General features: G+C 40.7%; 1 protein-coding gene and 1 non-coding gene across 4 annotated transcripts; one reads left to right on the top strand and one right to left on the bottom strand.

Annotated features, from left to right (window-relative positions):
* Positions 1–623: 623 nt before the first annotated feature.
* DDX3X (DEAD-box helicase 3 X-linked) lies at positions 624–17,220 on the top strand. 3 transcript variants are annotated; one of them, XM_047843822.1, is made up of 17 exons: positions 624–1,355; positions 4,460–4,517; positions 6,439–6,486; positions 8,259–8,391; positions 9,330–9,488; positions 9,571–9,670; positions 10,070–10,205; positions 11,454–11,539; positions 11,853–11,951; positions 12,061–12,221; positions 12,630–12,774; positions 12,853–12,997; positions 13,194–13,375; positions 13,462–13,579; positions 13,816–13,969; positions 14,294–14,430; positions 14,640–17,220. In XM_047843822.1, exons 1-17 carry the CDS (start codon positions 1,311–1,313, stop codon positions 14,717–14,719), a joined length of 1,986 nt encoding a protein of 661 aa, XP_047699778.1. In that variant the 5' UTR covers positions 624–1,310; the 3' UTR covers positions 14,720–17,220. The 3 variants fall into 3 exon arrangements, with proteins under 3 accessions (XP_047699778.1, XP_047699779.1, XP_047699777.1); XM_047843823.1 differs by having other exon boundaries at positions 14,297–14,430; XM_047843821.1 differs by having other exon boundaries at positions 625–1,355; positions 14,291–14,430.
* A 7,509-nt stretch (positions 17,221–24,729) lies between these two features.
* On the bottom strand, positions 24,730–24,802 carry TRNAK-CUU (transfer RNA lysine (anticodon CUU)). The gene has a single exon. It is a non-coding gene; the product is annotated as a tRNA-Lys (tRNA).
* Positions 24,803–25,696: the final 894 nt, after the last annotated feature.

Below are 25,696 nucleotides of genomic sequence, written 5' to 3' on the forward strand. Positions count from 1 at the left end.
ATCCCCACCCCAAGCCGATAACGCCTTAGCATTTCCTCCCGCAGGCCTTGACTGAGCCCAGCCACAGACAGTGCCCACTCCCTAGGAAAGCCGTTTGCAAGTCTCAGGGTCCCCTAGCTTTGGGGGAAGCAGCGCACCGGAGGCCACTGGCCCTGAGCCGCTGAACGCCCCGCGGGAGGAAGCTAAGGGCTTAATGTAGTCGTTGTTCCCACGGAGGGCCGGGGACTCGGGGTCCCGGGAGGGTACGCTAGCGACGGCTCAAGTTCAGCGCTTGATTGTCTCATTGTTTCCTCACCGCGGGTGGGGAGGGGGGGGGGTGGAGCGCGAGGAGCGCGCTCGCGTCGGGAGGGTGGATCAGGAGGGGCTACTGCGTTCCTAGGCGGCGCCCCTGCTGCCTAGGCAACCGCGCAGTTAAGTGTCCCGCCACCAGCACAGGTCCCCCAGATCCCGACCACAGCTCCGGTCACCATTCCGCCCGCCTTCCTCCTCCTCCTCCTCCTCCTCCTCCTCCTCCTCCCCCTTTTCCGCTTCTTCCCTCCTCCTTTGCCCCTCTTTCCCCTTAGGTCCTCTCTCCCCCCTCCTCCCCCCGCACTCCGTGCACTCAATTCAGGCCAAGGTTTGCTCCACAAAATGGCCACCGAGAGCGACACCTGCGGCCACGTGACCCGCCGTCCTCCCGGCTTCGGGCTTTTTTTCGCCTAACTCCCGATTTCAAGGAGGCCGCCCATGGAAGAACGAGGGCTGACTACTTCCGAGAAATCTCCCGACATCTCCAAGTCCAAGAACTGAGAGAGAAATGAGCGAGTGCGCAGTTGAAAGGAACAGCCAAAACTAGGGGCACAAGGAGATAAAAGGGAAAGAAGCCTAGGTTAAATCTTAAGACCTCCTAGCAGGCGCAAAAGGGGACACGACGAGTTATCGCGAGATCTCAAGAACTCAAAGACTTAGTCTAGGGTATTAGCGGAGGACAGGAGAATTGAAGCTCAGGCGAACTAGGGCAGCATTTGGCGCTCTGAGCTCCAAGGTAGGACGAAGAGCCAGGGACGGGACTGCTTAGGAAATCACGCGAGGTTTGGACTAAACCAACGCGCAGTAGCTAGGCAGAAGTCACAGCAGCAGGAGGGGTTCGGGTGTGAGAGGGAGGGGCTACGTCTTACGTGCTGACGTAGCGGCCCTTCGAGTGGGTATATTAGATCGGTGGCCGCGCCGTGCGTTCCAGAGCCGCAGTTCTCCCGTGAGAGGGCCATCGCGGTGAACCAAACACACTCGCTTAGCAGCGGAAGACTCCGAGTTCTCGGTACTCTTCAGGGATGAGTCATGTGGCGGTGGAAAATGCGCTCGGGCTGGACCAGCAGGTGAGGTGCAAGGAGCCTACCGGGGTGGTTGCTGGACCTAACTTGGCTTATGGCGCAGCGCTAACTGGCAAGCTTAGTTCCCATCTCCTGCATACTTCGGGCTGGCCAGTGTCAGTGATTTGGGGCTATGGAGGAAGGGGGAGGTGGTAGGAATGCTGGTTATGGCTATCGCTCGGGCCGGGGCCCCGGCTTGGCCCGCGGTATTGTCCCCGGGCCGAGCACAATGGCGGCTTTTGTGTGTGCGTGCGCAGGCGGGCGGAGGGGGAGGGGGTGCGCGCGCTCTCGCGGAGACGCGCACGCGCGAACCTAGACTGGTTTGTGACCCATGGGTGGTGGGGGGGAGGTGAGTGGCGCGGCAGTGCGCGAATGGGGACCCTTTTGGCCTCGAGGGCTTTCGATTCTCTTTGCGCTCGCAGCCTGGATTCCTGTCCCAGAGGCCCTGCGGCGTTCGTGTGTGTGTGTGTGTGTGTGTGTGCGCGCGTGTGTCCGCGCGCGGCAGCAGCGGTGTGTGTGTGCGCCCGTGTGAGCAGGAGGGACGCAGCCCTGGAATGTGGAAGGGGGCGGCGCGGGGGGTGGCCTTCTCTGGGGGTAATGGCGGCGGCCTTCTTTGTGTGGGGCTGGGTGGCTGGGCGGCGCTGCGGCCCACTAGCGGGAGAGAGCGGGTCCCGGGCCGGCGTGGGCCTGGAAAGAAGGATGGAATGGGCATCTTGTTCCTCCCGGGCTTCCTTCTGCAGGCATTTTTGCTTGAGCCCGGTTTCCGCAGGGGCCATCGCACGCTGGGTGCCGCGGCCGCTGAGGCCGCGTTTCCGGAGTGGAAAGTTTTGTGACGCAGAAGATTCGGGGAGGAGTGGGGGGAAGGGGGGGGGAGTGGGTCTCTGCGTGCGCGGTAGCGCTGGGCTCTAGATAGAGGTTGAACGCGGCGGGGAGACATCCGGGAGGTTAGAGACCTGGAGTGGCCCCTTTTCCTTACATGCTCCACATAGTGAGTGGCGCTTTAGCCGAGGGCCGCGCGTTGTTTTGGGTGGTACCACGGGTTGTATGACTGTTCCCCTGTTAGTGACGTTTGATCCAGGAATCGGCCGCAGGAAAAATACCCGGAATGTAGCTTGGGGGAAATAAACAGTTTTGTTGTTGACTTGTTGCTGCCTGTGGAGTGAGATTGTGAAATAGGTTAGAGCTCCGGGTCTGTCATCTTAACCGGAATCCCCTCTTCTAAGGGTTTGGGGGTAGATTAACGGAGGATGGGCTTCGGTGGCAGGAAGTCTGGATCCCTCTGCAGTAGAGGCACCATGCTACAGATAAGCTTTTCGGTGGGATGTTTGGAGACCTTTAAGTAAACTTCTGCTTACCCCAAACTCCAGAACAATCCTGAAACGAAGTTTAGTGACACAAATTGATAGATTTTTAACGTAGTCGTGTATAATATATTTTTGCAGATTTAACGATCTGTTTTTTGTTCCTGGTCAATAAATGGAGCGTTTTTTTCTCCCATTAATGAATTGTATTAAATCCTTCAAATTGCTGATACGTCATATGTTGAATGAAGCACATAGAAAACCTGTTGTCAACAGCACAGGCTATCCCCATTTTTAACGTTTTGTATATAGGTGGTGCCAATTTAAAAAGATAGGCAGGAATGAGTCTTATTTAAATTTGTGATATAATTCAAAAAGTACGTAGACTGGTTAGAATTAAGCAGCAAGCAAATTGATAACAAAATTGCAACAATGTAATCCTAACAGTTTACAGTATCCTGCTTTATGGTTCATGTTGCCAAGTGTAAAATTAATAACAAAACTTACACTGTAACAAGTGCAAAAAGAGTTTTTGTTCCTCTTGTGCTTTAAAGTATCAGTCTCTTGAATAACAAAGCATGGCTGTGTTTTTGCTAATACAAATTATGGAAGCGAGGTGTCTAAAAGTCTTGTACTTTCTTTTTTTTATTAAGATTTAGCATCTCCTTCCAATTTTCAGTGACTCCATTGATGATGCTTACAATTTGACAGTATCAGTTTTGAGCTTTTAACAGAAGATTTATACCACTTTTGCAAACAGGTGGCATCAGTACTGTGTGATGTCTTTTGTGGCTTTCTTAGAAGTTTTTTGACAGCTGTAGTTTTTTCCCCGGATATTGCTTGCAAGTACTTCCTGGCCACTACAGAATGTGATGAACATAGCAGGGCTTTTTGTGGAATGTTGAGGCTTTGACCTTCTAGTGTAAGGGGATGAGTAGAAATCGAGATTAAAGACAGTGAAATGTGTCCTACTGTTTAAAAGCATTCAATGCCAGTTGTGCCATTTATGTCCAAAGTCTTCTGAGCTTAATCTCAATCTTAAAAATGGGACAATAAATAGGTGGTACCTACTTCACAGAGGGTTTTTTTTTTTTTTTTTAAGTTTGTTTGTTTATTTTGAGAGAGAGTGTGGGAGGGGCAGAGAGGGGGAGAAAGAATCCCAAGCCAACTCGGCACTGTCAGTGCACAGTCCGATGCAGGGCTTGAACCTTGAGATCATGACCATCCAGGTGCCCCCACAGAGTTGTTCATCAGAGTGCTACCCTAATTAAAAATACTTGTGCAATACTTAGAGGGATAAAAGAACTAAGATGGTCAATTAAAATTTTGTTCTGTTTTTCAGGTGTGCTCTCTAGGTTCAAAGTAATTCCAAGTAGAAAGTTGGTGGTATTAGGAACATTTATCACATATGATGGGAGTAAAAATAAATCGTTTTCCTATTTGACATTTTAAAATAATTTTAATTTCTTGGGGCTTTTACTTTGGAAAATGTTACAGGGTAAATTCACTTTGAATTGAATCACTTAAATTTTGACCCAGTTTCTACTGGATAACACCAGCATGTTAGTGTGCTGCTTTCCATAGTATAAGCAGTTTGTGCTATTTTCTGTTTGCTTAGAATTTTACAGTCTTCAAAACGCATTCTTCGTTAACATTCTTATTAAGAGTTTCACATCAGCTCCATGAAGCAGGCAGGGCAACTAGTGCTAGTCAGAGCACTACAGAGAAGGACTGTACAGAGAAGGACTAGTTTTCTCTTCATAATATTTCAGCACACAGGCGGCTAACCATTTAACTCTGTTCTCCTAGTTTGCTGGCCTAGACCTGAACTCTTCAGATAATCAGAGTGGAGGAAGTACAGCAAGCAGTAAGTAAACCATTTTATGGATTTCTTGAATATTAGAGCTTTAATAACTTAATGTTCCATTGGACTTATTTTAAAGCTTAAGAGTTTCCCTTCCAGTTTTTACTGTGTAGAGTCACTACGTAGTCAGTGTTAAGTAAAATTATGTAGTGTACTTAGTGATCACTCTTAAAGCATTGTGGCCTTTGGGTAATAATAAAAGGGACTCATTTTCTGAATAAAAATGATCATTAAAAAGAACTTGATACAACACAAATTACCTTTGGAAGAATTTGATTATGTCCATTATGAATCTTGAGCCCAGCTTAGAGGTAGTGGGCATGTGTTTATCCCTATTAGAGTGAATCTACCAGAATTAAATTCAGTAAAAGAAACATTCTTTTTTTTTTTAAGTTTATTTTGAGAGAGAAAAGCACAAGTGAGGGAGGGGCAGAGAGAGAGCTAGAATCAATCCCTAGCAGGCTCCTCACTGTCAGCACAGAGCCGGATATGGGGCTCAACTCCCGAGCCGGAGTTGGACGCTTAACTGACTGAGCCCCAATAAAGAGAACATTCTTGTTCATCAGCTATAGCTAACCCTTTCCTGTGAGGAACATGAGACTTACTGATAGAACAAAGCTATACCGAATCTTGAAGTGGTGGTTAGGATTTTAAACGCTGAATTGTATCATTCTCTGGGAAAGAAGTTAGATATAAAAGTTTTATTTCATTTTATTTTTTCAGAGAGTTGTTTTGTTTTGTTTGAAACTTGTTAGAGATTAGTATTAAGGTGTAGGGATTTATTATTTGGCAGTAGACCTGCTTTGGGTCCCTTCAGGATCGATCTCTTCCTATTAACTCCCACCAAAAAAAGAGGGAGGGGGCAAATGGGTACAGGCTGTAGGGTCTGAAAGCGTTTTTTCATTGTGTTGCGTGGTAAAGGATGTGACCTCATTTTTAGGGAAGAAAGGCCTCTTTGGGCACAAAGTTGCCTGGTATTTTTTAGATTTGACTTTATTTGTCATGCTAAAGATCTCTTATGAGTTGATCATCCTAATAGAGATCTTTAATATTTAGTTCAACCCAAAAGTAGAAGAGACAGTTAAGCAGATTTATTAGTAATAAAGCAGGTTGACTTTCTTTTACTTGGTGGATATACATTATTTGCTTTTGCTTCTCATCCATTATCTAGGCTGTATTTCTTGGCTACAGACTTCTGTAAGCAACAACAGTTGACTTGTAGACTCTGGCAAGCCCCAAATTAAAATTCTCAGTTCCTTGAAATCATTTCCCCATCGCAACTTACCAGGTTAGAAACAAAAAAGCCTCTTAGTGGCTAATTGCAGGATTTATTACATAGCAGTTTTAGGTTGTTACAGTTATACTTTCCTTGTAACTATTGCTGACAGATCTCAAATAGTAGCAGGCCTTTAAAAAAATTGTGTTGTATTAACCACTAGTAGCAAGTTATATTTGTGGATTTCAATGATTAGGTTCCAAGTCAAATTTTTATTTACCAAACTTTTTTCCTCCTCCCCTCCCCTTTTAAAGTTCTTAAAAGGCAATAACCCATTTAAAATAAAAGTAGACTCATCCCCCTCCCCCATTTGCAAGTAAGTCAGACTGGTAGGCTAGATATTAAATTTTTTTCTAGGACCTTTTTTTACATTTTTTAAAAAAGCTTTATTTCTTTATTTAGAGAAAGTGTGAGGAGGGGAGGGGCAGAGAGAGACAGACAATCCCAAACAGGCTCTGCACCATGATTGCAGAGCCCCACACAAGGCTTGAACCCATGAACCATGAGATCATGACCTCAGCGGAAACCAAGAGTTGGATACATAACCAACTGAGCCACTCAGGCGCCCCCAGGACCGTTTTTTTAATAGTGCAAATTTTGGTAAAAAGCTTTAAGTTTTGGCATTTAATTTTATATTCTTTCTTTTAGAAGGACGCTATATTCCTCCTCACTTAAGGAACAGAGAAGCTACTAAAGGTAAGTCTTTTGAGCAACTTGGTAGACCTAATTCTTACTGTTTAGAAGTCAGAGCCTAGGGAAAAATGAGGCACTTTGGGAAGTCTGTGAGCATTGTGCTCTCCTGTGCCTCTGTCAGAATTGGTTCAAATTATTAGGACTTACTCTGAAAAAACTCCTCTAAAGTCACACAGTGGAAAATTCTCTATTTCCTATGTCAGAATTCTCTGGCCAAGGGCATGGTTTTGTACAGTTTACTAGTGTTGTACTTTGTAATCTGTGTTTGTAATCATTGATACCATGATTTCAATTTGAAAAAGGTGAGTGGGTGTCCTACTGTGTAAACCAAACTGCACAGTAATAACCCAGTTATTTCTGTTTTGCAGAGCTGTCAAAAGAAAGATGTGTTATTGCAGATTAGGTAACAGATTATAGCATTGGGCATGCTCCCAGTAAGTTGGGAGTGATTCTCTGGTTTCATCTCCTTGCCCTTAAGTGCTTCATTTGAAAAGTTTTGTCTAAAATGTATCACAATGCCTGGTCTTTTCTGGTTGTGTTTGTAATGTGATAACTAGTAGATACCTCATTATGGGACAATTGTTTGGGTGCTGTATATTCTGTAAAATAGGTGATCTGAGATTTGGAGGAAAAGTGAAGGTTTGGAAAACTATTTAAAGGTCAAGAAGAAGGAAGATAAAGAAGGCAGAATTGGAAGGGTGCAGAAGTCCACAGGAGCATGTGATTTGCTATCATTCCTCCATGTGCATATGCAGTCTATATATATCAGCTTCACTGTCCCCGGCAATACATATATATAAAATCTGATTATAATTTCGTAACTATCATATCATTTTTCTTAGTTACCTGCAGAGTTTGTCTTTATTGTCATGGGTTCTCATTCTAGTGTTCTAGCTGAAACAGACCCCCATGTATCTTTAGTGCTTTTCCCTCTTCATTGCAGTGACAGATCAAAGGGAAGGGGCAGTATCACAGACCTTTCAGAACTGAAAGGGCTGTTAGAAATCTAATTCAACTCTATTGCTTGCTGAGGTGTTGATCACCTGGCTGGCGGCTAATGGTAGAGGCTTAAGGCTGAAGGAAAGTAACTTAACTTCTAAACATTTAATCTGTTTAATTTATTCGTCTTTAAACTCTCTACCTCTTGGGCTAATTTACACCTTTCTCATTCCCTCTTACTGAATGTTTATAGTTGTACCCTAGGAATCTGTCCACACTAACAGTGTAGGGATGAAGATTTTCCTTGTATTCCTGATTCTTGTCTGTATTTCATGAGAATGGAGCATTGTACTACTTTTTACTATTGAAATTGGAAAATAATGTATTAAATCAGGTAATCTGACACCTTTAGGAATGTCTTAAATATCACCTCTGAGAAACACTGAAACAATAACTGTTTCCCAGTAAACTTGTTCATACCTATAAAACGAATGGATTTAATTGTGGTGGTCATATAACTATAGTATAATCATTGTTTATAGACAAAGCTATTGACCTTTTTAGAGGTGGTATTCATTTAGAACATTTTTAGACTGTTAAGTTGCTTGGTTTAGTGCACAGTATTTTCCAGTGGAGAAAATCTAAAAAATTCTGTGTGCCATTGTAAACCAGCTCTAAATCTTGGTTCTCTTCTAGTACCATGATAGGAATATTTCCATTGTCCTTTTAGTTCACAGAGATAAGATAAAATTATTGGAGGGCTTCAAATTCAGAAACCTAGGTATTGTAAATTTCTATTTAATATAATAAAATGGGTTTGCTTTTTTTTATTGAAGGATTCTACGATAAAGACAGTTCAGGGTGGAGTTCTAGTAAAGATAAGGATGCATACAGCAGTTTTGGATCTCGTAGTGATTCAAGAGGGAAGTCTAGTTTCTTTAGTGATCGTGGAAGTGGATCAAGGGGAAGGTATGTGATTTTTATTGATCTTTTCACCTTATGTATATGAAATTTAGGAATTGGTCTTTATTTTGGTAAATACTTGTTCTTGTACTCTTACTATGAAGCATGATGCTTTTTTTCCACCTTAACAGACCCCCTATTTGGATGTGTTAATAAGCATTATATCTGTGTAATCGTATTTTCTTAGCTGTAAGAGGTCTTAGAACTAAGTTGAATTTGTTCCATAGAAATTAGAGGAGAATAAGAACATGCCCCTGGACATAATGAAATAGGTTATTTTTGTAATTAATCTAGCTTTATTTATATTTAAAGCAGTAAGTTTATTTAGTGAATGGCCTAATTTGGTTGAGATTTTTGTGGGTATTCTTTATGACAATTTTAAACACCTTATATTTTTGATTACACAAGTGGTGAACTGACCTCATGCGCCTAATAGCTGTGGTTAGTCCTGTGTGTCCTGATTTTTCGCAAACAGGCCTAAAACTAAAAACATCTTAATTCAGGTAAGGATTATTTTCTACCTTTTATCCACAGTCTGTCACACAGGTGAATTGATTGTCCTTTTAAATGTCATCCTAGTTCTAACTGGGACAATTGATATTTGGTGTGCTATTTTTCCTACCACTGAAATGTATTTGGATGAGAACTTTAAATGAAAGTACAAGTTATGTGCTGATACCAAATATTTAAGACTTGGTTCTTAATTTCAGCATGTATGAGGCCTGTGTAGGCTGTATAATTTTATAGAAATCAAGAAGGATACTTACTTTAGAAGGTAAAGCTATGTAAATGGTACATTTGATGTGATTAATTAGAGGGCCTTATTTGTCAAATAAAAGTGAGCCGTGATGAGTCATTCAGCTTCTCTCCAGGTACGGTTCTAGAGTAGTGACAGTAATCTGATAATGGTTAAATGATTCTGATTAGTTTCTTATGCTGTTCAGGTTTGATGATCGTGGACGGAGTGACTATGACGGCATTGGCAGCCGTGGTGACAGAAGTGGCTTTGGCAAATTTGAACGTGGTGGAAATAGTCGCTGGTGTGACAAATCAGATGAAGATGATTGGTCAAAACCACTCCCACCAAGTGAACGCTTGGAACAGTAAGTTTTTGAAACGTATGTTAATTGTGATAAAGCCTCATTAGCTAATATAACAAATAAACTTAACCAATCTTGATTTCAGGGAACTCTTTTCTGGAGGAAACACTGGGATTAACTTTGAGAAATATGATGACATTCCAGTTGAGGCAACAGGCAACAACTGTCCTCCACACATTGAAAGTGTAAGTATTTTTGCTTGACTTTTTAAGAAGTGTAAATCTTCTCACAGCACATCAAAATAAGGTGGGCTTTCAAAAAGCAAATATAGATCATATCTACTTGAATAATTCTTTAGTTACATTAAAAACCTGCCTGATTGATTTGTGGAACGTTAAGTGTCACCATTACTAATAATTAGAAATAGAAAATGCGTCAAATGTAGGAGGACCCCAGACTTCTTCAGTGTAGATTAAGCCTGGAGGACTGGTTTTCTTCAAAATATAATGTAGTTTTATTTAAAGCAGCTATAAAGTACAAATCAGGTGTTAGGGTTTTTCCTCCCTGTTACTGTATTAGTGTAAAACAAAAATGGCTCCAGGATAGCATTTCTAGCAATTTAACCCCATTGAATTTCTTGACAGTTCAGTGATGTTGAGATGGGAGAAATTATTATGGGAAACATTGAGCTTACTCGTTATACTCGCCCAACTCCAGTACAAAAGCATGCTATTCCTATTATCAAAGAGAAAAGAGACTTGATGGCTTGTGCCCAAACAGGTAAGTCTACTTAATAAAAGTAAAAAGTTATAAAGAATAACTTAATTGGGATTACCCTTGTACAACTAGTACCAAAAAAAAAAACACATGGGATATCTGAGTTTCATGGGGAAGCTTGAGTCCTAGACATAGCCTAACTGGTATATTTTGATACAGGTATGGAGTAGTTGGCTGGTATTTCTTGTCTTACCTTTGGATTTTGTTATCTTTGGTGTTCTCATTAGGGCATCTTGGGGAGGCCTATAGAAAGCCCTCAGCCTGTTAACTGCTGCAACAGGGTTAGATTATTGTCATTGCAATGGTGGGAAATTAGCACTATAACATTTTTTTTTTAAAGTTTATTTATTAATTTAGAGAGGGAGAGGACACGAACAGGGGAGGGTTGGAGAGAGAGGGAGAGAGAGAATCCCAAGCAGTCTCCTCACTGTCAGTGCAGAGCTCGACGCGGGGCTCGAACTCCCAAATCGTGAGATCAGTAAGAATTGTAAGATCAGAATAGTCTGTGATCCATAGGAATGTGGCCAAGGGAAAGAAAGGTGCCCTCATGGTAAAGAAGCACTTCCCACCTTTTGGGAATGGGATGGTTTATAGCCTCTAAATTGAGCACAAGTTTTTCTGTGTCTGTAAGTTTGACCAATTTGAAGGAGGGTGGCAACTGCCCCCCCCCATTAAAAATAAATATAATTATCTGATATCTTTGCTTCCTTATGGAAGAGTGAAAATTTCATCCTTTGTACACCAGAATATGTACAGTATGTCTGTATATATGTGTTACAAATTGAAATTGACATCATTTTTGAGGGAAAATTTCTGTTCTCTTTACAAACGCAAATAAGTTGAACACTACATTGTTATTGATCAGAGTTTGGTATACTTTATCTGTAAGGAAGCAAAATAAACATTTTTGGTTCTTATGGGCCACGTAGTCTCTGTTTCCAATCTACTCGTTTCTGTTGTCATAGTGTGAAAGCACCTGTAGATCGCGTGTAAATTATTGGGCGTGGTTGTATTCCAATAAAGCTTTATTTACAAAGATACATAGGACCTTAGTTTGCTGACTTCTGTTACAGATGGGTCAAAGAAGTCATTTCTTGGTATTTTTAACTTAGCTGTTAGTTTTTAGAAAATTTATTGGGGTATAAAGTAAAACCACTAATTAGTAATAGGGCAGTTAAAAAACTGTCCTCTACCAATATTTATTCAAAAATAATAAGCAGTCCTTCTCTGAATATGCTTTCTCTTAAACAGGGTCTGGAAAAACTGCAGCATTTCTTTTGCCCATCTTGAGTCAGATTTATTCAGATGGTCCAGGCGAAGCTTTGAGGGCCATGAAGGTAAATATTTGTTATGTGGGACATTTATACTTTTAAGTAAGTTTTATGGCCAACTTGGGGCTTGACCTCACTACCCCGAAATCAAGAGCTGTACACTGTACTAACTGAACCTGCCAGGCTCCCCGAAATGCACCATTATTGTAGAACTTTGTAGATAGCTGTTGAGAACCTTCTAAATGGCACATCTACTTATTCCAAATTATTTAATGAAAAACAGTTTTCAAGTGTAATCTGTAAACTACAGAAGGGAATTATGACGTAATGGACCTTTAAAAGAGGATGTTAAGAGTTGAACTTTTAATTTATTTTTTAGGAAAATGGAAGGTATGGGCGTCGCAAACAGTACCCAATCTCCTTGGTATTAGCACCAACCAGAGAATTGGCAGTACAGATCTATGAGGAAGCTAGAAAAGTAAGTACACATTTCAGGGATTTTTAGCTTTCTCGTTGATTCTATTGAACTGTTTTAGGACTATGAAAAAGTGTTGGCCTTGAAATTGTAAAAATTTCTTTGCTTGTAGTTTTCATACCGATCTAGAGTTCGACCTTGCGTGGTTTATGGTGGTGCTGATATTGGTCAGCAGATTCGAGACTTAGAGCGTGGATGCCACTTGTTAGTAGCTACTCCAGGACGTCTAGTAGATATGATGGAAAGAGGAAAGATTGGATTGGACTTCTGCAAGTATGTTAATTTTTAAATGCATAAAATGTAATATTTTTTAAATTACTGGCCATTCATTTTGTAGTACTTACCAGCATTGTTTAAATTTTAAGATCCAGAAGTGATTCATTTTAGCGCTCTTTTATGAGATGCTGATTGTAGTTTTAATGTTGATAAATTGGTGACCTTTTAGTAGAGGCTGAGAATGATTGGACTGGGACGGAGTCAGAAGTAGTAAGAGCTAGTTTTGCTGTGTGCTTGTGAATGATTTGTTTCGTGGCACAAGTCCTGTGCTTTGTCTCGTGTACGTGTGTTAAATCTGCAGTGTGAGGGATTTAACCATCAATGAATATATTATTGTATATAGAAAACAGCTGTACTAAAACTATCTTTTCTTCTCAAATTCTGAACTGAATATTTTTATGACAGATACTTGGTGTTAGATGAAGCTGATCGGATGTTGGATATGGGGTTTGAACCTCAGATACGTAGAATAGTTGAACAGGATACCATGCCTCCAAAGGGAGTTCGTCACACTATGATGTTTAGTGCTACTTTCCCTAAGGAAATACAGGTATTGTGTGATGCTGCAAGTTTTATTTACTGAGAAATTTGTTGGTCTCAGTAGATGATGATAATTTTTTCTTTTCAGATGCTTGCTCGTGATTTCTTGGATGAGTATATCTTTTTGGCTGTAGGAAGAGTTGGCTCTACCTCTGAGAACATCACACAGAAAGTTGTTTGGGTGGAAGAGTCTGACAAACGGTCCTTTTTGCTTGATCTTCTGAATGCAACAGGTAAAATTACGAATAATTTTAGTGTCACTCTGGCTTAGGTAATGGGAATCCATTTGGATCACCTTTATTGCTTTTCCTCCCCATTTAAAACATCCCATTAAAAGTATATTTATTTGTCTCTGTTTAGATGTTGACTAAATGTTAAGAGAACTAAGTCCCTATTAAAGACAAATATCTGGTAATTTTTCACAATTAGGCAAGGATTCGCTGACATTAGTGTTTGTGGAGACCAAAAAGGGTGCAGATTCTCTGGAGGATTTCTTGTACCATGAAGGGTATGCTTGTACCAGCATCCACGGAGACCGATCTCAGAGAGACCGAGAAGAGGCCCTTCACCAGTTCCGCTCAGGAAAAAGCCCAATTCTAGTGGCTACAGCCGTATGTATAATACAAGTGTATTTTCAAGTTGCCGCTGTTCAACTTTGGCTTCAAGTGCGCCATGTGTAACAAAAGTTATTTTCCAGGTAGCAGCAAGAGGACTGGACATTTCAAATGTGAAACATGTTATCAATTTTGACTTGCCAAGTGATATTGAGGAGTACGTACATCGCATTGGCCGTACAGGACGTGTAGGAAACCTTGGTAAGTGTTCAGTTACTTGATTGATGGTCTGGTGGTTTTTTCAGTGAGATGTAGCAAAGAGCTTTTCAGGGTCTTAATTTGAGAACTCTTACTAAGGAATGCTGTTAAAATCTATCTTAGCAATAGAAGTGACTTGTGGTCTTTTCAGTGTTCTACTTACTATTCTATGTAGGAAAGTAAGAATACTGTGCTCTTATGGAAGACTTTAATTTATGTACTTTTTGGGACTGGTTTAGGCCTCGCCACCTCATTCTTTAATGAGAGGAACATAAATATTACCAAGGATTTGTTGGATCTTCTTGTTGAAGCTAAACAAGAAGTGCCATCTTGGTTAGAAAACATGGCTTACGAACACCACTACAAGGGTAGCAGTCGTGGACGGTCTAAGAGGTGAGGCATACGGGTGGCATATAAAGAATGGGGTGGGTGCTGTGTCCAAAGTTAACTTTTCAAGTACTTAGTGGAACAGGCTTTATTTTCTTCGGTTGCCTGGATCATTTGGGGAAGGGGTGTTAGAAGGGGTTGTCACAAAGTTAATGCCAGCTGTTTACGGCTACAGTCTTTAAGATCGCATTAGGGAAAACAGGGCTGGATGGGGAATCATTTGAATCGAAAAATCAGAAATTGACCATTGGGAGGTTTTAACAAGAACTGGCTTGTCTGGTGGGATCTCCTCTTCCTTTGAACCACCAGCACATTCTGTCGTTGCAGTAGTAGATTCAGCGGAGGCTTCGGTGCCCGAGACTATCGACAAAGCAGCGGGGCCAGCAGTTCCAGCTTCAGCAGCAGCCGCGCCAGCAGCAGCCGCAGCGGAGGAGGCGGCCACGGCAGCAGCAGAGGGTTTGGTGGAGGTGATGTTCATTTTTCACCTCCTGTCTTTGGAGGGGGGGGGGGGGCTTCTTCTTGTAGTCCTCTTTTTTCAAAGCATAGTTAAAAACACTGGAGAAGTTTGGCCCAATAGATTGCTTTTCATAATTTGATGTCAAAGTACTTAAGGAGGGGAATGGTTGTATTTAACAGTGGATGACTTAATTTCTCTCTTTTTCACATCTCTCATTAGGTGGCTACGGAGGCTTTTACAACAGTGATGGATACGGAGGAAATTATAACTCCCAGGGGGTTGACTGGTGGGGTAACTGAACCTGCTTTACAGTAGGTCACCCTGCCAAACAAGCTAATATGGAAACCACATGTAACTTAGCCAGACTATACCTTGTGTAGCTTCAAGAACTCGCAGTACATTACCAGCTGTGATTCTCCACTGAAATTTTTTTTTTAAGGGAGCTCAAGGTCACATGAAAAGATGAAAGGAACAATCAGCAGCCCTGTTCAGAAGGTGGTTCGAAGACTTCATTGCTGTAGTTTGGATTAACTCCCCTCCCGCCAACCCCCATCCCAAACTGCATTTATAATTTTGTGACTGAGGATCATTTGTTTGTTAATGTACTGTGCCTTTAACTTTAGACAACTTTTTATTTTGATGTCCTGTTGGCTCAGTAATGCTCAAGATATCAATTGTTTTGACAAAATAAATTTACTGAACTTGGGCTAAAATCAAACCTTGGCACACAGGTGTGATACAACTTAACAGGAATCATCGATTCATCCATAAATATTATAAGGAAAAAACTTATGCGGTAGCCTGCATTAGGGCTTTCTGATACTTGCAGATTGGGGGAAAATAAACAACAAACGTCTTGAAGCATATTAACGGAATTAGTTTCTAATGTGGCAAACTGTATTAAGTTAAAGTTCTGATTTGCTCACTCTATCCTGGATAGGTATTTAGAACCTGATAGTCTTTAAACAAGCCATTCCAGTCATGATGAGGTGATGTATGAATACATGCATACATTCAAAGCACTGTTTTCAAAGTTAATGCAAGTAAATACAGCAATTCCTCTTTCAATGTTTAGGCAGATCATTAATTATGAGCTAGCCAAATGTGGGCATATTATTACAGGGAAAGTTTAAAGGTCTGATAACTTGAAATAGGTTTTTAGGAGAATTCATCTACTTAGACTTTTTAAATGCCTGCCATAAATGAAATTGAAATGGTAGAATGGCTGACCACAGCAATGACCAGCCCTCATTGGGGCCCTGGGTGATTTTTGGTCTAATAACGCATGCTAGTGTTGATGTTTTTTGGTCAAGAGGGTATGAACAGGAAGAATTAATGCAGCAGGCTTTATTTTAAATGCCGATTCACATTACTCTGTTCAAGCTGCGTTGAGATGTTAAACTGGCTTACTATAGACTTTGTAAAAATGGCTCCAGAAGAGTAACAAACTGAAATCTTTGAGATCACACAGGTTGGAAATATGTACATAACTGCACAAGGTGTCAATTCTGCTATACAGTGCAGTTGTAGTCAGTTTTAGTTGCATAGGTTTCCATTGTATTTATAGTCTGTTTATGCTAAATCTGGCCAAAGATGAGCATTGTCCACCACTAAAATGCCTCTGCCACTCTGAATTCTGTGCTAATTTTGTGGCCAGAATGCGGTGATCAAAACGCTCAATCTTTTTACAGTGGCATAGGAAGACGGCAAAAATTTCCTAAAGTGCAATAGATTTTCAAGTGTATTGTGCCTTGTTCTAAAACTTTTATTAAGTAGGTGCACTTGACAGTATTGAGGTCATTTGTTATGGTGCTATTTCAATTAGTCTAGGTTTAGGCCCTTGTACATTTTGCCCATAACTTTTTACAAAGTACTTCTTTTATTGCACATTCAGAGAATTTTATATATATGTCTTGTGTGCGTGTCCTTAAACTTCCAATCTTATTTTGTCTCTTGGAGATTGTTGAACGCAGCTTGTCTAGGAAGGGGATGGGACTAGATTCTAAAATTTATTTGGGACCACGGGAATAATAGTTGGGAAGAAAACTATTTGCACACGACAGATTTCTAGATACTTTTTGCTGCTAGTTTTATGTAATATTTATTGAACATTTTGACAAATATTTATTTTTGTAAGCCTAAAAGTGATTCTTTGAAAGTTTAAAGAAACTTGACCAAAAGACAGTACAAAAACACTGGCACTTGAATGTTGAATGTCACCGTATGCGTGAAATTATATATTTCGGGGTAGTGTGAGCTTTTAATGTTAAGTCATATTAAACTCTTAAGTCAAATTAAGCAGACCCGGCATTGGCAGTGTAGCCATAACTTTCTGATGTTAGTAAAAACAAAATTGGCGACTTGAAATTAAATCATGCCAAGGTTTTGATACACTTGTCTTAAGATATTAATGAAACACTTCAAAACACTGATAAGAAGTGTCCAGATTCTCAGATGTTTGTTGCGTGAGTTTTGTTTAGTTGTGTGTATTTTTTTTTTTTTCAGTGAATGTCTGGCACATTGCTATCCTCAAACATGTGGTTATCTTTGTTGTATTGGCATATTCAGTGACTTGTACATTCAGCGATAGCATTTGAGCAAGTTTTATCAGCAAGCAATGTTTTCAGTTAATAAGGTTTCAAAAATCACATAAGAATGGATTTAAACTTGCTGAATGTAAAGATTGAACCTCAAGTCACTGTAGCTTTAGTAATTGCTTATTGTATTAGTTTAGATGCTAGCACTGCATGTGCTGTGCATATTCTGATTTTATTAAAATAAAAAGTTGAACTGCACAGTCTCCTTTGTTGTTGTCAATTGTGGTTTATTATTATAGGTGAAAATAAAGTTGTGCTCTTGCCTGAAGAATTGTAAGGTGTAATTTTTTTGGTTTTGCTGTCGAGTGCTAATTTTGAGATGCCTCTTGGGAGACAGAATGACTGATGCCATAAGGATTTGTAATAAAAGGTGAAGGTGAAAAAAAAGATTGCTGTAATGGAAATCTAGGACGTCCTTACGTGGACGTATTGCATTGTATTGCAAATCAGTTTGTACTTCAAGCAACTCAATATGGGTGGGAATCTTTCGTTCTTGGAAGCACTGGATTTGAAGGACATTTAGACGGTGGAAGAATGCTGGGTAAAAGTCAAATGGACTAGTAATCTAAGTGATGGTGAGTGCTAAGGGATCCAGAATATTTGGTGGTGGTGGTGGGGAGGGGGTGCCTGGCTGGCTCAGTCGGTAGAGCATGCGACTCAGGCTCAGGGTTGGGAGTTCAGGCCTCACGTAGGGAATGGAGCCTACTTTTTAAAAGTAATTGGGGTTATGATAGAGATGTCTGGCATGGCTACCCCCTTACCCCCTTCAGTTTCTTTGCTGGCATCCATTAGTGCTGCGGGCAGCTGCTACCAATTAACAGACGCTATGTGAACCAGAACTGAATAGGCACTTTGTAAGCAATTAGGTTGAACCATATGAAAGGACTCCTGTTTTTGGGGTCAAACATGGTCAAATGTTGGTAGTTGGCTATGATTAAACCTAAGGAAAGTACTTGATACAGCTTTCTCGAGTCCTTTGCGGTATGATGAACAATTTTTTTCTTTTTGGTATTGTAAAGAAATACTTGATTCTGGATCGGTATCATTGTTCACAGTTATCTCAAAGTAGCAAGCCTAAATTTATAGGGCAGAATTTTGAAGCCTAATATGCCATATTAGTTTTGGAGAATGGAAAGAGGGAAGGGAAGTAGTTTAGACAAAAGTGTGGAAAGAGGGGCACCTGGGTGGCTCAGTCGGTTGACTGTCTTAGGCTCAGATCATGATCTCTCATTTCATGAGTTCAAGCCCCACATCAGGCTTGCTGCTCTAAGTGTGGGGCCCGCTTCAGATCCTCTTTCTGCCGCTCCCCCACTTGCACTCTCAGAAGTGTGGAAAGAGGTTATGTTAGGACAGCTAGATGGAAAAGCTAATGGAGTGAAATTGGATTCTAAGGATGGTTCAAAGTCCCTGATAAAAGAGGGGCGCGGGCACCTGTGTGGCTCAGTTAAGCAGTCCAGCTTTGGCTCAGGTTGTGATCTCATGGTTTGTGAGTGCCAGCCCTGCGTCGGGCTCTGTGCTGACAGTTCAGAGCCTGGGGCCTGCTTCAGATTCTGTGTCTCCCTATCTGCCTTCTCCCACTCGCACTCTGTCTCTTTCAAAAATAAACACTAAAAAAAAAAAAAGTGAACACAAGCTATCTGGAGGAACTAATTCTTAATTGAGATTATTTCTAGTCTAGCAGTATTAAGATTATAGTAGTCAGGTTTATTTGCATATTATGTTAATTTTTGTAGTTTTTTTTTTTTAATTTTTGTAGTTTAAGCGATTTGTTTAAATATATACTTAAGTGCTATTGTCACTGTTCGCCTCCCCCACTCATTAATGTTTGGTTTCGGTAATGGTTTGCTCTAACCATCTCTTGGCTGAATTTCAACACCACATAATTTTTTTCAAAAATGACTTCTAGGAACCATGTTTGAAAATTGTTCAGTGTCTGCTTGAACCTATATAATTGTTTTTTTTCTATGACGGGTGGCTTGTTTCCCTTGCCCCTATGCTCCTAAGTGACCTAGTTAGACCGATCACAGGCTTACTCTTTGAAGTAACTAAGATATCTGGGTGTTGACACTGGTCTTACCTGCCTTCCCACTGAAAAGCAGAAATTCCATTCACTGCATTTTAGGAATATCTCAGGCTTTTTTCTCTTCTCAACACGATTCCGGATATGTTGAAACCTGCTTTGCTTCGTATCTTGCCCTCATTTCAGTTGATCTATTTTTCAGCATGTTTAGTCTGTTTCTAATGTGGTTTCCTGTATAGTGACTATTCTCCATTTCTTTCCTCATTTTCGTTGTTGATTCCCACCCCCCCCTTGGGAAAAACTTGACCGGGTTTTCTTCAGGATAATTTTGAAATAGGATTATTTTGACACCGGACACTATGTTTAATTATAGTGTGGAAGAGTAGATCATGACCTGGAAACATGTTTATTATGGGAGAAAACACCATAAAACAGATAAGCACATTAAGAGGAGGAGATGTCTGAAAACAGGTGTTAAACATAGAATCACCACATGACTCAGCAATTTCACTCCTAGGAGAATTCTACCCAGGAAAAACGAAAACAAGCTGACAACGTACTATTTGCATGCGAATGTTCATAGCATTCACAATAACCCAAGAGTGGAAACCACCCAAATGCCAATCAGCTGGTGGAGGGACAAACAAAATGTGTATACATGGAATGGAATGCTGTTTGGCAATAAAAAGAAGGAAGTACTGATGCTATCTCTATCCTCTGGGGACATGACCATATCCCTAATTTCCTTTCCCCTCTTCAAAGGATCATTAGGTGGGCCTGTTAGTGCTGTGATACATGTCTGTATTCTGACTTAAGGTTTTCTGTGGATGTGTGTCTAGTTTCAGTCCTGATTTTATTGTGTTAGCAGGTATAGTCATGGTTTATAATTTGAGGGTTCCTGTTTTCCTTGTTGCACCAAAGATGACATTTTGCCTTTTTTTTTTTAATAGGCTCCATTCCCAACATGAGACTTGAACTCATGACCCTGAGATCAAGAATTGTGTGCTCTACTGACTGGGCTGGCCAGGCACCTGGACATTTAACTTTTTTTTTTAATGTTTATTTATTCTTGAGACAGAGCGTGAACAGGGGAGGGGCAGAGAGAGAGGGAGACACAGAATCTGAAACAGGCTCCAGGCTCTGAGCTGTCAGTACAGAGCCTGACGCGGGGCTCGAGCCCACGAACCATGAGATCATGACCTGAGCCAAAGTCGGACCCAGGCGCTCCCTTTTTCACTCTTAATTCTATTCCATACTCACTCACATTTTCAACAGACCATCTCATTTACCTGACATCAGTGGATTAGTTGAATGCAGAATGGTCTCTGAACCTCCATTCCGGACCCAGTCACCTGATAGGATCTAGTGGGTTATCTGGTAGACATTTGGAGTGCCAAGGTTGATTTAGGGCTCATTGAAAAACTGTTTGGGGTCTGCTGAGTGTTGGGGAATGTAGCTATGAATTCAAACGTACTCCTTGCCCTCTTGGAACCTAGTTTTTCTTTTGTGGCTCCCCAACTTGATGTTGCAACAGAAGAATCTGGGAAATGATTCTATGGCGACTCTCCTAATAGAATCCATCCCTGGGGTTCACTCAGAAATCTGCTTTGCATTTGCTTTTGTTCCTAATTTCCCCAGGCAATTTTGATGCAGCAAGCTTAGGTACGGACTCTGCTGTTCTCTACTTTCTATCATCTGTTCCAAAACTTCCAGTTACCATGATGGTGTTTCAGGTACTTCATAGCAGAAGCATCTCTATATTCCAAATTACAATAGTTACTGCAATCAAGCTAATGATGGTCTATTAAGTTGGTCCTTTGGTGTGGTACTAGTCTACCTTTGCAGCTTTTAACTTATTTCCCATACCTTATACTGTAGCTGAATATGATGCTATTGTGCAGAAACATCCTGCAGTCTGCCTTTGCCTTGGTTTTTGTGCACCCTGTTCCTTCTAACTAGAATTGGGGCTGAAAGTTTAATTTTATAGATAGTACTCAGAATACTGAGCTGCCATTTACAATTATTAGCAATGTAGAGAAAATAATTGCTCTAATGGGTTGAGGAAGGAGTAGGTTTCAACTGGCATGGGCAGAATGAGCTCAACTATTTGGAAAATACGTAGAAAACTAGAAGGAAATCTGCAAAAATAGTGACAGTTCTTGTTTCTGGTTGAAATGAAATGATTTTCTGCTGCTTCATAATTTCCTGTACTGAGCAAATTTTGTACAATTATATTTTCTAACAGAAGTTTTTAATTGTTTTAGTCTGAGATGATTATAAATTCACAGGAAGTTGTGAAATAGTACAGAGAGATCATGTGTACCTTTCACGCAGTTTCCCCTGTTAGTAACATCTGGCATAACTAGTACATCAAAACCAGGAAATTGACATTGGTACAATCCACAGACCTCATCCAGACTTCACCAGTTTTGTGTGTGCCATGTGTGTGTGTGTGTGTGTGTGCGTGTGCGTGTGGTTCTATGCAGTTTTACTACATGTTGATTTCTATAGCAACTTGCAAAGAACTGTTCTATCACCACAGTCTCCCTCGTGCTACCTCTTTATAGTCACACCTGCCCCCCACCCCTTCCTGCTTCTCCACCCTGTCACTAACCCCTGGCAACCGCTCATCTGTTTTCCATTTCTAAAATGTCATTTCAGAATTGTTAACATAAATGGAACTGTGCAGTATGTGACCTTTTGAGATTGGCTTGTTGTCACTCAGCAGAATGTCCTTGAGAGCTGTCCAAGTTGTTGCAAATAGTTTGTTTCTTTACTGCTGAGTGGTATGGATGTTCCATAGTTTTGTTTATTCAGTCGTTGAAGGATAGCTGGCTTATTTCCAGTTTTTGACCATTACAAATCAAGGTTGCTATGAACATTCATGTACAGATTTTTGTGTGGACATAAGTTTTCATTTTTCTGGCATAAATGCAATTGTTGGATCACATGGTTAAGTATATGTTTACTTTAAGAACCTGCTAACCCATTTTCCTGAGTGGCTATACCATTTTACATTCCCACTAGCGATGCACGAGAGGTCCAGTTTCTGTGCATCCTCACCAGCGTTTGGTATTGTCATATTTTTATTTTGGCTGTTCTAATTGGTGCACGGTGGCATCTCATTGTGGTCTTAATCTGCATTTCCCTATGGGCTAGTGACGTTGAACTTCTTTTCATGTACTTATATGCCATCCTTATATTCTCTTTGGTAAAATAAATGTTTGTGTCTGTGACCCCTTGTAAAATAATTGATTATTTTTTACTGCTGAGGTTTCTTTTAAGTTATTGAAGTAAAGTTGACATACAATGTTACATTAGTTTCGGGGATTTGACAATTCTGGACATTCACAGTGCTCACCACAGTAAGTGTAGTTACCCTTTGTCACCATACAAAGTTATTACAACATTACAACAGTGTTCCCTAATGCTGTTACTTTTCATCCCTATGATTTATTTATTTTATAACTCTAAGTTTGTACCTCTTAATCCCCTTCACCTATTTCCTTCATTCCCCCCAACTCCCTCCCCTCTGGCAACCAGTAGATCTCTGTATTTAGGAGTCTGTTTCTGTTCGTTTGTTTGCTTTGTACTGCTGAGTTTTGAGAGTTTTCTATATATTCTAGGTACAAGTCCTTTATCAGATGTATGATTTGCAAATATCTTTTCCCGGTCTGTAGCTTGTCTATTTATCTTCTTTTTATTATTATTTTATTTTAATTCCAATGTAATTAGCATGCAGCGTTATTTTAATGTCAGGTGTACAATATAACGATTCAACACTTGCAGCGCTCATCAAGGTAAGTGTACTCTTGGGATGTCTGGCTGGCTCAGTCAGAAAAACATGTGACTCTTGATCTCAGGGTCATGAGTTCGAGCCCCATGTTGAGTGCAGAAATTACTTAAAAAAAAGAAAAAAAGGTAAGTGTACTCTTAATCCCCATCACCTATTTCACCCATCCCTCTTCCCACCTCCTCCCTGTTAATCCTCATTTGGTTTGTCTTTCTTTTTTCCCCCTTTGTTTGGTTTGCTTCTTATATTCCACATAGGAGTGAAATCATATGGTATTTGTCTTTATCTGACTGGCTTATTTGACTTAGCATAATACACTCTGGTTCCATCCATGTTGTTGCAAATGGCAAGATTTCATTCTTTTTTTATGGCTGAATAATATTCCTTTGTATATACCACTTCTTTATCCACTCATCTATTAATGGACACTCAGCTTATTTTTGTTCTTAACTGGGTCTTTTGCAGAGCAAACATTTAAATATTTTAAAAGTTTTTATTTATTTTGATAGAGAGCATAAGGGGGGAGGAGCAGAGAGAAGGAGAGAGAATCCCAAGCAGGCTCTGTGCTGAGCCCAACGAGGGGCTTCAACTCATGAACCGTGAAATCATGACCTGAGCTGAGATCAAGAGTCAGATTCTTGGGGCACCTAGGTGGCTCAGTCAGTTGGGCATCTGACTTTGGCTCAGGTCATGATCTCACGGTTCGAGAGTTCGAACCCTGCATCGGGCTCTGTGCTGATAGCTCAGAGCCTGGAGCCTGCTTCAGATTCTGTGTCTCCTTTTCTCTCTGCCCCTCCCCCATTCGCACTCTATTGCTGTCTCTCTCAAAAATAAACATTAAAAAAAACATTAAAAAAAAAAGAGTCAGACTCAACTTACTGAGTCACCCAGGCACACCCATTTTTAATTTTTTAAAAACATTTTAAATTTTGGGGTGCCTGAGTGGCTCAGTTGGTTAAGCGTCCAACTTTGGGTCAGGTCATGACTCACAGCTTTTGAGTTTGAGCACCGTGTCAGGCTTTCTGCTGTCAGCACAGAGCCTGCTTTATATCCTCTGTCCCTCACTCTCTCTGCTCCTCCCCCACTTGCACTCTGTCTCTCAAAACAAAACAAAAAATTAATTAATTAAAAAAAAATTTTAAGTTTGATGCAATCCAATCACCAATATTTCCTTTTGTGGATTGTGATTTTGGTGTCATGTCTAAGGATACTTCGCTTAGCCTTGGTCCTAAAGATTTTCTATTTTTCCTAATAATTTTATAATTTTACATTTAAATCTATGATCCACTTTGCGTCCGTTTTTAAGGTGTGAGGTTTAGGTTAAGGTTCCCTTTTTAATCGATGGATGTCCAGTTGCTCTAGCACCATTTGTTGAAAAGACTCTCCTTCCCTTGTTGAAATGCCTTTGCAACTTTGTCAAAACTCAGTTGACCATCCTTGTGTGGGTCTATTTTGGGTTCTCTTCTATTTCATTGATCTATGTGTCTATCCCTCCACCAATACCATACTGTTTCCATTACTTCTAGCTATATAGTAAGTCTTAAAATTTGGTAGAGTGATTCCTCCCACTTTATTCTTTTTCAAATTGGTTTTAGTTATTCTAGTTCCTTTGTCATTTCACATAAATTTTAGAATAAGCTTTTTTAAAAATTATTTGATGTTTTATTTATATTTCAGAGAGAAACAGTGCATGAGGAAAGGAGGGGTAGAGAGACAGAGACAGAATCTGAAGCAGTCTCCAGGCTCTAATCTGTCAGCACAGAGCCCAATGTGGGACCTGAACTCACGAACTGTGAGGTCATGACCTGAGCCAAAGTCAGACGCTTAACTGACTGAGCCACCCAGGTGCCCTCTTTTCTTTCCTTTTTTTTTTTTTTTTTTTTTTTTGAGTAATCTCTATGCCCAACGTGGGGCTTGAACTCACAACCCTGAGATCAAGAGTCACATGCTCTACTGACTGAGCCAGCCAGGCACCCCTAGAATAAGATTTTCTTTACAAAAAATCTGGCTGGGGTTTTGATGGTAATTGTGCTGAACCTCTAGATCAATTTGAGAGAGAATCGACGTCTTTACTATTTTGAGTCTAAAACATATGTATATATTTATAAATCTTTAAGTTTATTTTTGTTTTGAGAGAGACAGAGAGAGAATGTGAATGGGGGAGGGGCAGAGAGCAAGAGAGAATTCCAAGCAGGCTCCATGCTGTCAGCACAGAGCCCGATGTAGGGCTCGAACTCACAAACTGTGAGATCATGACCTGAGCGGAGATTGAATCGGACACTTAACCAACAGAGCCACCCAGGCACCCCGAGTCTAAAACATATTTTTAAGTTGTGAACTCAGAATATCCAGCCAACAGGAAAAATCATCTGCCACTTCCTACATGGAGCACTCCTATTTATTCATCCTAGGATTAAGCTCCTTGTGTGGAGCATGTCCATGGAGCAGGTGCCTCCGTGAAGGAAGGCATTTTGTGAAGGAAGTTCATGTAGGAATATATGAAGGAGCCCATCTGCTACTCATGATAGCCTAGGTATTTCAGAGCAACCCTTCTGCTGAAGACAACCCTAAAAATGCATGTAAATTTAATGCAGGCATTCCCCTTCTGATCCAGTAAGCACCTTCTGGAAAGTTTCCTGTTAGGAACAGAGACAGAGGCTTCCCAGAAGTCAAGTCAGTAACGATGCAGAAAATACAATATTCAGTTAATCTCAAACTTGAAGAAACCTTACACCTTTTTAGTTTCATCTTCTTAAAACTCATCATTTTGAGAGTACTTGGGAGTCTTACTTGAATATTAATTCTCGGCATGCGTTGAACTTAATTACCATAATGTCCCAGAATTTTAATAACAAAATTTTAATGT

Source organism: Prionailurus viverrinus, chromosome X (assembly GCF_022837055.1).
Source record: "Prionailurus viverrinus isolate Anna chromosome X, UM_Priviv_1.0, whole genome shotgun sequence".
NCBI classification, from domain to species: Eukaryota; Metazoa; Chordata; class Mammalia; order Carnivora; family Felidae; genus Prionailurus; species Prionailurus viverrinus.